The sequence below is a fragment of the Alosa sapidissima genome, chromosome 14, assembly GCF_018492685.1.
Source record: "Alosa sapidissima isolate fAloSap1 chromosome 14, fAloSap1.pri, whole genome shotgun sequence".
Lineage (NCBI taxonomy): Eukaryota > Metazoa > Chordata > Actinopteri > Clupeiformes > Clupeidae > Alosa > Alosa sapidissima.
In genome coordinates this window covers 12114370-12126309 of record NC_055970.1, presented here as the reverse complement: position 1 = coordinate 12126309, position 11940 = coordinate 12114370, and the positions used below count along the sequence as shown (strand labels likewise).

The window sequence follows — 11940 nt, the reverse complement described above, 5'->3', positions numbered from 1 at the left end:
TTTGGTTGCAATGCAATTTCCCATTGCCAGCCAACTAAATTGCTAACAGGTTAGCAACTATGGTTTTGGGAAACGCGCCCCAGTCCAGCACAGCGCAGCATGTGTGTCTCCTTGGTTTCTCTCTCTCTCTCTCTCTCTCTCTCTCCTCTCTCTCTCTCTCTCTCTCTCCCTCTCTCTCTCTCTCTCTCTCTCTCTCTCTCTCTCTCTCTCTGCTCATCCTGTATTTTCATTGTGCGATGTTGTCCTCTTGCATTACTTGTGGTGTTCTCTCTCTCTCTCTCTCTCTCTCTCTCTCTCTCTCTCTCTCTCTCTCTCTCTCTCTCTCTCTCTCTCTCTCTCTCTCTCTCTCTCTCTCTCTCTCTCTCGCATCTCTCTCTCTGACCCACTTCTCTGGGTGTCTATTTTGGGCTCCTCTAGCCTCTGGCTGGCCTTGAGTACAAAAGGGAAGGAAAAAGAAACCGAGAAAGAGAGGAAAGAATGAACATGGGATACAGTATTTCAGGGATAGATAGATAGATAGATAGATAGATAGATAGATACTTTATTGATCCCCAGGGGAAATTCAAGAGGGTACTACACCAACTGTAGGGTCTTTTGAGGTGTAGTTGGAGTTGAGGTGTAGTTGGAAATGCATATTTGGGTCTTACTCAAATTTGCACCGATTGATGTCAGTTTGGTCACAACAAGAATTTACACTCGTTTTCATCCACATACAGTATATACTCTAGTTTGTTGTCAGACCGGAGTTTCCCTTTAATGCTGTCAGTTTGTGTGTGCTGTTTCCCATCTGAGTGGGGCTTGGACTCCTGCTGTTCACCAGAGCAGAGTGCAGGGCTGGGGAGGGGGGGGTGGGGGGGGGGGGTGGGGCGGGGGGCATGCTCCACATGTACAGGATGTTCTGATGTGAAAAATAGCACCTTTTTTCCTCCCTCCACTCATCTGCTCCTCTTCCCTCTATCTATCTTTTTCTCCTCCTCCTTCCCTCCCTCTCGCCCTCTAGTGGAGGTTTGTTTAACTCTTCCCAGAGGCTGGGCGGAGACTCTCAGGACTCAGAGTCGAGACCACGCCCCCTGATTACCAGCACCCAGAACAGCCAGGAAGCCCACCAATCGCAGCCCCTCTCTCCCGCGCCACAGAGGAGCACCGTGGGTAATGGAACCCTGGGACGGCTCTCCCAGCAGGCCAATGGGGCTGCGTCCGAGAGTCCAGTTAAGCACGCTCCGACTGGGACGCCACAGGGAGACGCTGGCCAATCAGCACAGGTGGGCGGGGCAGAGCTGACCCCGCCCAGAACTCCCCTTAGACAGCGGGCGGTGTCCCAGCAGACTAGCTTTGAGGTACCTGCCTCTACCAGCAACACTCCCAATAAGGTGAGAACACACTATATAGGATTATATACGTCACAGTAACTGGTTCCACTAGAGCCGCAAAGTGTAAAGACCAACATCTCATGTTGATGCGTTTGAATTGTGTGTACGTTTCAGTCTCACCTGAGGGCTGTCTCCCAGCAGACCAGCTTTGATGCAGCAGGAGCACACAACTCATCTGGCAGAGTATGCAAACCAACACACAAACACTCTCCCTCCCATACATACCATCTCAGTCTCTTCAATTCAGATCTAGGCCATGACGCTCTGGTACTATCTGCTTGAGACTAAGTGTGTGTGTGTGTGTGTGTGTGTGTGTGTGTGTGTGTGTGTGTGTGTGTGTGTGTGTAGGGGTTACCAGAGCTGTCCCCTCCTCGTCCCCCTCCGGGAGTACGCATGCGCAGGCATGTGCGCACCACCCAGGAAGTGCGAACTACAGTCACGCGCATCATCACAGACGTGTACTACGAGGACGGGCGTGAGGTGGACCGCAAGGTCACAGAGGTGAGGACAAGGCCACGCACAACTCTTAATGGCCACGCACAACTCTTAATAACTCATAACTATTAATGTTAACTGTGTGTTTTTGTGTGCTTATTTTTCTTGCATGTTTTCATATTATTTTATGTGTTTCATTCTGAATTATGGAAATTATGGAAAACACTTTTCTCTCTCAATATGCATCATCATCTTCTTTGTATGCATATTTTTATTGTCTCTGCCTATCACTTTGCAGTATGTGTATTTACTGTAGTTTGTGTCTTTCTATCACTGTGCAGTATTTGTGTTTACTAGGGTTGTGAATCTCTCATGTTAAAGACGATACGATTCACATGGGCACGATTCAATACAAGAAAAGATAGATGTTCATAAAAAACGATTCAGTACGATTCGATGCGATGCAGTTCGATGCAGTTGAAGAATGGAAAGCATTCTGAAAGATTTTTTATCATTTGCTCAAGTTGCACATTAATTTTATATTATCAATTATCATAGTCATGTCAATAAGGCAAAAACAAATGTGTGAATATGATTATCTAAACTGAGGTTTGTATCATATGCTCTATTGAAATGAAAAAAAGAATAGTCTACATTTCAGTCAAACACAGCAGCCAAATACAACATAAAAAGACATTTTTATAGATTTTATAGAGTTATATCTGATTGTTTTCAAGGAGCTGTAGCCTATTGTTGAGGTAAGACAATACCGAAATTAAATTAAACTGTGCTTAAGACAATCTTGGCCTTTTCTCATATAGCCTACAAGAATAAAATAGGCCTATGAACTGGGCCGATTTTGTTCCAAGTCTGAGTGAATATGAACAAAATAATAATAATTTGTGCATCGTTTTAGCAGCAAGGGCCAAATTATTCTTTAACATTAAGGAAATCCCTTCATCAAGCGTAAGGCTATTCTACAGACTATCATGGTCGTTTAGAAAATGCTATAGTAAGTGTTTAATTTCACGCTGGATTTTGAAAAATAAAAGAGTAAAAACTGTCAAACAAACGACCGAGTGCGAGTTGTCACGTGCTTAAGTTGCAGTAGATGTATGGGTAATGAAGTCCTTTGACAACTTTGGGCAATGAATGTAGCCCAAAACGAACTGCATTACCCACAAATCCGTGCCACTTGTAGTTTCAAAACAGGAAGTGGGATGAACGTGCTGCTTGCAATGTAAATGAGAGTCTGAGCGAGCAGAAAAGATTGTGAAACGATTCGTAACAAGTAAATAATATAAAGTAAAGATATAACGACCGGTTCATTTCAGTTTTATTCCGATACGGGGCTTCACATATCGATGTAGCCGTATCTTACACGTTAAAAACGGATACCGATACGTATCGGTTAATCTTTACACCCCTAGTGTCTACTGTAGTTTGTGTCTTTCTATCACTGTGCATTATGTGTGTTTACTGTAGTTTGTGTGTTGTGTGTAATTGTATCTACAAGAGTTGAAGTTCTGTCTAAATTCTCTTTCTGTATGTTTAACAGGAGTCAGAGGAGCCTGTGGTTGACTGCCGTGTGCTGGAAAGTGACCTCTCGCCCTCACGTACCGGCAGCTCCATGACCTCCGGTGACCTGGCGGACATCAGCTCGCTCTCGTCCAAAGCGTCCAGCCTGACCCACAGCAGCTCGGGCAGCATGGGTGCGGCTGCAGGGGCGGGCACCAGTGCTGGCCGACACCCTGACTTCATCATGCCCACGGGCCGCGGGGCTGGCAGGTCGGGGAGGTGAGCCTGCTGTGCCTGAGGGCTTTTTTAGTCTTCCGTACAAACTCACCGGGTGGTTGAGCTATTTTTTAGAGACGATTTGCATAAGATGCACATTCATAACTTCCTCTGTAAGTTCTTTAGCCTATTTTAGTTTAGTTTCTATTTTTTAGAGATGATTTGCATAAGATACACATTCATAACTTCCTCTGTAAATTCTTTAGCCTAATTTAGTTTAGCTGATCAGGATCCTCATATGACCTGACCAACTGCACTGTTCTTCCTGGGATCTAAAGAGTAACTGTGAAGAAATGAGGTTTACTGGGACAAGCAGAAGTGCATATTGATCTGCAGCCTTGATGTTGTTGTGTCTGTAGGGTTTTGCATGAATAACCATTTAACACTCTCTCTTCTTGCTAGTGTTGTATTTTCCTAATTTTCCTACAGTTCACTAGCTTCTCTCCCTCTGCTGTTTCTTGTAGTCTCCAGACTTCTAGTCTGATGCTGTGATGATTGTACATCTGACGTCCCCTCTGACTCCTCTGTGTTCTTGTGCAGCTGTGATGTGTAGAGGATTCAATGTGAACCCTAAAGAAGCTATTTATATTTTTGATGTCAAAGAGTAGCTTAGATTACTTTCTCTTGTCGGGTGATCTTTTCCCCAGACTAAAGAGCACATTCCATGCATTTGAAGGTGCTCTCTGCGAATGCAGGATCCCGTGTAACCTTTCAAACAAACTCTTAAGTTCAGACATTTGGCATTTCAACAAGTGGCCAGGGTTTACAGCAGTAAGCGAATTGAAGTACAGACATTCTGTTTTGATGTCTGTGGGTGTGTTGACCTGCTACCTGTGTGTGTGTGTGTGTGTCTGTGTGTGTGTCTGTGTGTGTGTCTGTGTGTGTGTCTGTGTCTCAGCCCCAGGAGGGGGCGCAAGCAGCTGCAGAGGCCTGTCTCTGAGCAGGCCAGAGTGCAGGGGTCGCGCCCTTTGACCCCGGTCACACCTCGTGGCCGGTCACGGCGAGGCAGACCCCCCTCACGCAGCCCTCAGAGCAGGTGAGGGGACTGTGTGTGTGTGTGTGTGTGTGTGTGTGTGTGGTTGTACATCAGTGACTGATTACCAAGATTGTGATTGAAGGAAATCATAGTTTAGATGAGTGCACATGAGGGTAATCAAACACACACACACACACACACACACACACACACACACACACACACACACACACACACACACACACACACACTGATTGTCCTCCTCCTCCATCCTGACGCCCCATGGCTCTGATCACATCCAGATGAGTTTCTCACTGCACTAACCCACCCTCCTCGTCCTCCTCCTCCTCCTCTTCCTCCTCCTGTTTGTGTACTTCCTCTCTCCGTGTCTCCTCACTGGTCAGTGCCTCTGCACCCGCACTGTTAGACCTTACTCACTTTATTCTGTATTAATTCCTCATCTTCATCATCCTCATCATTATAAATTGCATTTAAGATGAATTCACTTGTGAATTCTAGTAAGATTGCAAAGTTAAATATCTGAAGGCCCTCTAGATGTATTTTTAAGGTATGCCTTAGTGTGCAATAATGAGTTTTGGTTTGGTCAGTATGTATCAATGCTTATAGGGAGGGAAAGTAATCTCATCGCCATCTACTGGTTGCGTTCCTAGAGTTTAGCGGAGGGGATGGGATTTTTTTTTAGAAAAAATATATCTCGGTGCACATTGGGATCTTAATTTAATGCCTTCCATATGTTAGGCACTGGGGTCACCTCTATTGCTTCAAGTGGTCATACAGTTGAATTGTTTTGAGTTTTTGTCGTAACATGGTGATAACAAACTACAGTTGCATGTGACGTCACAGGTTTAGGCGCTTAATCTCTAACTGACCAATACAGCAATTTGCTTAACTGGCTTACATATTTTTGTAATAACGGAAGGTGATGTAAACCGCGTGGTGATAACCTTTATGTCTGGATAACTGGTGTTGTGCTTCTACTCACATGAAGAGCTGGCAGTAAGTGTTAAGTGGCAATGCTAACCAGGCTAATAAACAAACCATGCTACCGTGAGTAAGGTCGAAGGGTAAAGTCACGTGGCTTTTTTGTAGTTCGTTTATGAAACAAAAGGAGCCATTTCGATTTTTTTAAATAAGGCAAAATATGGTCTGACATTTTCACAGTTAGAAGATTATTACTGTATAGACACTGAAAAATATTTTTGGTGGATAAGATCGCTGATTTGGCTTCACAGTATTTTTAAAAAAAAATAGGTCTATGGGACTTAACATTGGAGCTGCTCTTCGATAGGAACGCAACCACTTGGGGCGCTGGTTTTCACTTTCCCTCCCTATGTGTGTGCATTTTTCATGAGATGTGTGATTTTGAAGATTACGTTACGTGTGTGTGTGTGTGTGTGTGTGTGTGTGTGTGTGTGTGTGTGTGTGTGTGTGTGTGTGTGTGTGTTGAGCTGCATGACCTCTAACAGTTTCACTATGTTCAAACTCGCCTCTTCATTCCCAAAGGGGTGGTCGGGCCGGAGCCAACAACGTCCAGCGAGGACCATTCTCCTCTCCAGAGGAGGAGGAGGAGCGCTTCACCCGTGTCACCTCTAGAGGGCGTGCTGCAACACCCCCTCCAGGACCCTCCGCCCGCGCTGGGGGAGCCTCGTCCGACAGCAGCCTGGTGGGCCTGCGGGTGGTGGCCAAGTGGTCCTCCAACGGCTACTTCTACTCGGGCCGCATCACCAGTGACCTGGGCGCCGGAAGGTTCCGGCTGCTCTTCGACGACGGCTACGAGTGTGAGGTGCAGGGCCGTGACGTGCTGCTGTGTGACCCCATCCCTACGGAGACAGAGGTCACCGCAATATCTGAGGATGAATACTTCCTCACTGGTAAGCAGACGTGATCAGACATAAAATAAACAAAATGATTTAGTATGCAGACATTTTGATATGAATATGGTTGTGTATTTAAATGGTGTATGTACCTGGCATCTGAATATTGTATGATGTACAGTACATAAGTATGATGTCTGGTCAAATCCAACAACAATCCAACTGTTGTAAATTTAGAGAGTTGTCACAGGTGTGTTGACTCCTAATAATTACACTCTAAGTAAGAATTTTAAGATTTAAGATTATCCTTGATTATCCTTCACAACTGTTTCCAACAACGATTTAAATGAGGACCGCACAAGTCTAGGTATATGTACACTAACTGTGTGTGTGTGTGTGTGTGTGTCTCAGGTGTGGTTAAAAACCATAAGACGGTGGGCAGGGAGCTGCAGTACTGTGTGGAACGGGAGGGCCAACAGCAGTGGTACAGCAGGGCCTCTGTCATCCTCTCCATGGAGCAGGGCAGCCAGCTACGCGAGCACTATGGCCTCGACCCCTCCGAGCCCCTCACCCCCCTCACCAAAGCGGCCGACATCAGTCTGGGTAGGTAGTGGCTGAGTGCAGAGAGCAGGTTTGGGTCTGGTGTGTGAATATGAATATCTATAAACTGTAGATTAGTGTTTCCCAGAGAATTTAATTCCATTTGTGGTGGTTGGTTTGCAGAATTAACTTGAATGCAACAGTTTTTAACAAATTAGCACAGCGTGGTTATGATGCTAACCAGATTTTAGCACAATTTAGTACAACCAGGAAAATCATTGTGTGGTGGTGAATGTTGATATTGTGGTGGGTTGCCAAAGTCAATGTATGGGAAACGCTGTGTTTCATTCGCACAGTCATCACATTATAATGCCGTTAGTGGTTATTTGTTTCTTTACATAAACAGATAATCTGGTGGATGGGAAGCGCCGTCGCCGTGGCAACACGGGGCCAGGAGTGAACACCCCAAGTCGGAGCGGCAGCGACAGCCCACGGACCCCCGGGCCTTCTGGGAAGAGGAAGCTGATGAGCTCCACTGAGGAGGAGCGTGCAGAGCGGACACCCGCCAAAAGGGGGCGCAAGTCTGGCCCCAACAAAGCCGGTATGGAGACGGAGGAGTGAAGAGAGACAAGTGACCTTCCCTACAACAGTCCTTCCTATCAAGTGGACATAGATTTCAGTTTCCTCTTTGGTCTTCTGCATTTTAAAATCTTGTTTTATCAGCTGTTGTATTTGTACATTGCCCATTACTGATGAGAAGCAGAATTCCATTAATCTAACCATTTGCTGTAGCACTTTTTTAATGAGTTTTAGATATTTATGTTGTGTATTTTAACATTGTAGATTAATGTTTTCCTTGACGTTTTCATTTTCAATATTGATTAGCGAGGCTATTTTAGACCAACATTGTGTAAGATTAGATTTATGATGGCGCTGTGAAAAGTGTTCTTGTGCCGATTTCCCTGATATCAATTTTTAAACATGAGAGAGAAAATGTAATCTACTGTGTGAGAAAACTGTGAGATAAAGAATGGCCTGCTTTTAGTGCGACGTCCGACATCACTCACAGTCTCAAGCTGGAAGGAATGGGTATGTTACAACCGTCCATAGCACACTGTGACCATCAGGGGGCGCACCGTCTATAGAGGGAAAGTGAGGCACGGTGGACATCATTATTTGTCTGTTTTCAATGTTTATTTTCACCATTTGGCTCATTAACGGCCACGTCCAGCTCTAAAGTACGTCAAGATGGATGCGTACGAGTACATGCGCAAGTGTCAGCGGCTCTGGTGGCAGCTTGCTGAGGTGAAGTAAATTCTCAAGGTCTATGTGAGACTCTTGCGCTTGGCAGTACCCCCTAATGAGGTCAGAAATAATGAGGTCAGGTGGCACCCCATTATTCAGGAGGCAAACAGACACTCACTCACTTCAGGAGGCAAACACACACTCACTCACTTCAGGAGGCAAACACACACTCACTCACTGTGTTGCTCACTGCTTGAGTCACCATCGCCACCTCCGGGTCTGTCCACTCTCTCTGTAGTCAGTGGGGTGCTGGTGTGTGTTACTTGTAATGCTGAGTTCACATTTCACTCGTCCTCATTATACTTTCTGTGTGTGTGTGTGTGTGTGTGTGTGTGTGTAGGTTCGCGTGCTGCTGCAGGTACGGCTGTGGGCAACACCTCGGGAAGTGATGCTGGTGACCACCTGGCCAGCCACGGTATGTTCATGTTTTTCTGGGTGTGACGCACTGTTTAATCGTTTCAGAGGTCAGTTAGCGATCTCTGCTGAGCTGAGGCCTGTGTGTATCTGCCCCCTGATGTGTTAACACATTGGATCATTTTAAACCTTCACAGTGTTGAATTGAAGTAATACATAGGTGTAGAAAACACTGTTGAACAATGTAATTTGTGACATTTTGAAACTGCTTGTTAGTTGTTATAGAGACTAGTTTTTGTTCTATTTGATAACTTGTCACTAGACTATGAAAACCTACAGCTCTGTGACAGTTGTCAGTTACAATTTGTACAAATAGACACATTGATTAATGAATTAACCTTAAACACTGTTTTTGTACTACCATGGAAGCACAGCAGTTGCTTCTTACAGGAAATGCATAAAGTGATGCTTTATCTTTCTGCTGTCCTTACTGTGCATTTGTGCTTACTGTTCCATTTACGTTGAGTGTGTGCAGGTGCACGTGCCGGTGCAGGTACGGGCGTGTGCAACACCTCGGGCAGCGGCACAGACGTGCCCTCTGACCCCAGTGACCTGCTGGCGAGCCACGGGCCGCTCCCTACCAGCGACTCCCTGTTCATGGGCTTCGCCTTCCTGCTCACGACCTCCTCGGTCAACGACCGCCTCTCCAACCTGGCCACCAGCGACGAGGAGGAAGGTCAGTGCTCCATGGTGGACGGTCCTTAAGTTTAAGATACGTACATCCTGCCTGGGATGAAGAGAATGACCTGTGTGTTGGACACGTTCTGCAGTGGCGGAACCGTCCAATCAGATTTTCTGATGACACGGACAGGGGCCATCTGACCAGTATCGTAAAGAAAAGAAAATCTTTTAATCATAAAAAAAAAGTCATTATTTCTGTTGTATTCTTCTAAAATCACTTGATTCACGAGGCTTCTAAGAGTGAAGTTTGTCAAGTGCCGTTCACCCTCCCGTGCCTCCCTGACTCCTCGATCCCTTTGTTTGTCAGGAGTTTGTTAAGGCTGCTATGTTGAGTCAGTGTTGTAAGTGCCCTTGCGGTGTGCTGAGGGGCTGATTGTGGACTGACTCAGAGCCCTGCTCTGCTCTGCTGTGCTGTGCTGTGCCCTCAGACTACCTGCCGACCGCTCCCTATAACAAGCACTACATCGTCAGCCAGCTGGAGGCGGGAGGGGGCCTCGTCCTGCCCGACTTCAACGAGGAGCAGGTGAGTCACACAGGCTGCTGTCAGGCATCGGCTCCGGCTGGCCCGCTTCGTTAGCCGGGCCTGGGTAATGGGTTCTGTCAGGCACAAGGAGACTAGTGGGGCTCAGTTGGAAGTGTTGAGACTGTGATGTTTGTCTGGTAATAGAATGTCACACTGTTGGGCACATTGTTATGTAACCTGTGCTGATACTTTTTCTGAAAGTTACATTTGGCACAAGAAACTTGTCTTCAGTCAAACATATTTTACTGTTAAAACTGAAATGTCCCAGAGGCCCATGATTGCACGTGTCCAATGACGATATATTCGATGTAGTGCATGTTGAGGTACAAAGCCATATTATGAAGCTGGTTAGCATGCTAGCTTTAGTGGGTATCCAGGCAACAAATATAACCAAAAACGGTTATTTCCATGTCATTTTTGAACGTTTTAAACTCAAAAATCCTACACGTAGCCCATTAAAATTCATATTTTTGAAAAAATATGAGTTAAGGCTTGAGGGGTGGAAAAAAGCATCTAGTGTGTAACTATGCCGTGTAACTATAACTATGCCATAGGTGACATTTCTTAAAGCACAGTACCACTGTGAATCATCCCTATAATGAGCCAACTATAGCAGTAGTGTTAAGCCCCTATATAGAGAGATCTCTTTATTGATCGCATCATTAACCTGAGCCACCTTGGCCTCTTTGTAGTGTAAAGCAGCCTATCAGAGCCTGCTGATCGCGGATCAGCACTGCCGGACCAGGAAGTACCTGCTGTGTGTGGCGAGTGGTGTGCCGTGCGTGTCCAACGCCTGGGTGCGGGACAGTTGTCTGGAGCAGAAGCTGCTCAACTACAGGAACTACCTGCTGCCCGCTGGCATGGGACCCAGCCAGCGCGTCGTAGAGTGGTGAGGATGGCAGTGCCACCCTGTCAGTGACGGCTGTAAAATGATATTCATAATGAATTAAATAATGAAATGAATATTATATAGAATCCTTTAATGTATAAAATCTTTCACCACCTTGTTTTATCATTTTAAATACTTGTCTAAGATGATGAATTATTACACATTTGAACTTGTCATCTATATTTTAGCTATGTTACCAGTGTTATAGGAAGGTTACAGTACTTTGTGATATGAGGTGTAAAAATCATGTCTAATTTTGGACAGGCATCCACGCTGCAGCCCGTTTAAGAGCCTGAGGGTCCTGCTGGTGTTCGCGGGCTCGGCAGACCTGTGGGGGGAGTTGCTGAAGCTGAGTGGAGCGAGTAGCGTGAAGCAGCAGAAAGGAGAGGACACCGGTACAGGACTCCACCTCACTTTATTAGTCTTATAAAATAGAGCTCCTAATTTGATATTTAAATGACCGGCAAATGTTAAGTCCAAATTTTTTTTAAACACATTCATCATAGAAAGGTTTGTTGTACCCCTTTGGTTTTAGAGCGTATACTTCCCATTGGCTTCTCGACTTCTATTTTTGGGACTGTAATGAACTTGTTCAGAAACCTCTGTCAAAGCCGTAATGTTGTCTGTGTCTGTCTGTCTGTGTGTGTAGACATTCCAGCCGACACGTTTGATGTGATGGTGACTGAGCGGTCCTGCCCCTCTGCGGTGGTGAAGCGTGCGAGCTCCCGCTCCTTGCCAGTGGTCTCCCTGGAGTGGCTTGTCCAGAGCCTGATTGTTGGAGAACGCCAGGACTACGCCAGTGATCCCCAGTATCGCCATGACTACGACCTATGAACTTCTGAACTACTGTAAACCCCTCCCCCCCCCCACTCCCCCTTAACTCAACATCAGCTGCTCTTTCGAATGTGTTCAACAGTGTCTTGGAGAGGCCACAGCCCTGCTGGCCTAGGATCAGTTCATGTATTTTCATCCGTAGTGCATTGTGATGGGGTCGGGTCATAGAGGCCTGATCCCAGATACGCCCTCATGTTCTGAGAACCTTCTTGTGAGCATGCACTGAGGTGTTAGCGGTGGAGCATGTCTCATGTACATAGTTTTAACCTGTCTGTTTTTATGCCGTAATAAATTGTGATCTGTTTCATTTTTACCTTTTTTGGTGTTTTTATTGATTAGTACAT

General features: G+C 45.8%; 1 protein-coding gene across 7 annotated transcripts in view; it reads left to right on the top strand.

Moving 5' to 3' along the window:
* Positions 1–11909, top strand: part of tp53bp1 (tumor protein p53 binding protein, 1) — a 27768-nt gene extending 15859 nt beyond the window's left edge. For 5 of the 7 annotated variants that reach the window (XM_042062573.1, XM_042062572.1, XM_042062571.1 and 2 more), the window contains 14 exons: positions 1001–1370; positions 1485–1553; positions 1719–1871; positions 3364–3602; positions 4498–4635; positions 6100–6467; positions 6822–7013; positions 7357–7551; positions 8596–8670; positions 9136–9345; positions 9779–9873; positions 10566–10762; positions 11027–11157; positions 11412–11909. In XM_042062573.1, the coding sequence (XP_041918507.1) occupies positions 1001–1370; positions 1485–1553; positions 1719–1871; positions 3364–3602; positions 4498–4635; positions 6100–6467; positions 6822–7013; positions 7357–7551; positions 8596–8670; positions 9136–9345; positions 9779–9873; positions 10566–10762; positions 11027–11157; positions 11412–11596 (2617 nt within the window). In that variant the 3' untranslated portion in view covers positions 11597–11909. The remainder of the gene's footprint in view (positions 1–1000; positions 1371–1484; positions 1554–1718; positions 1872–3363; positions 3603–4497; positions 4636–6099; positions 6468–6821; positions 7014–7356; positions 7552–8595; positions 8671–9135; positions 9346–9778; positions 9874–10565; positions 10763–11026; positions 11158–11411) is intronic. The other 2 variants (XM_042062575.1, XM_042062577.1) reach the window with 2 other exon arrangements.
* The last annotated feature ends 31 nt before the right edge of the window (positions 11910–11940 follow it).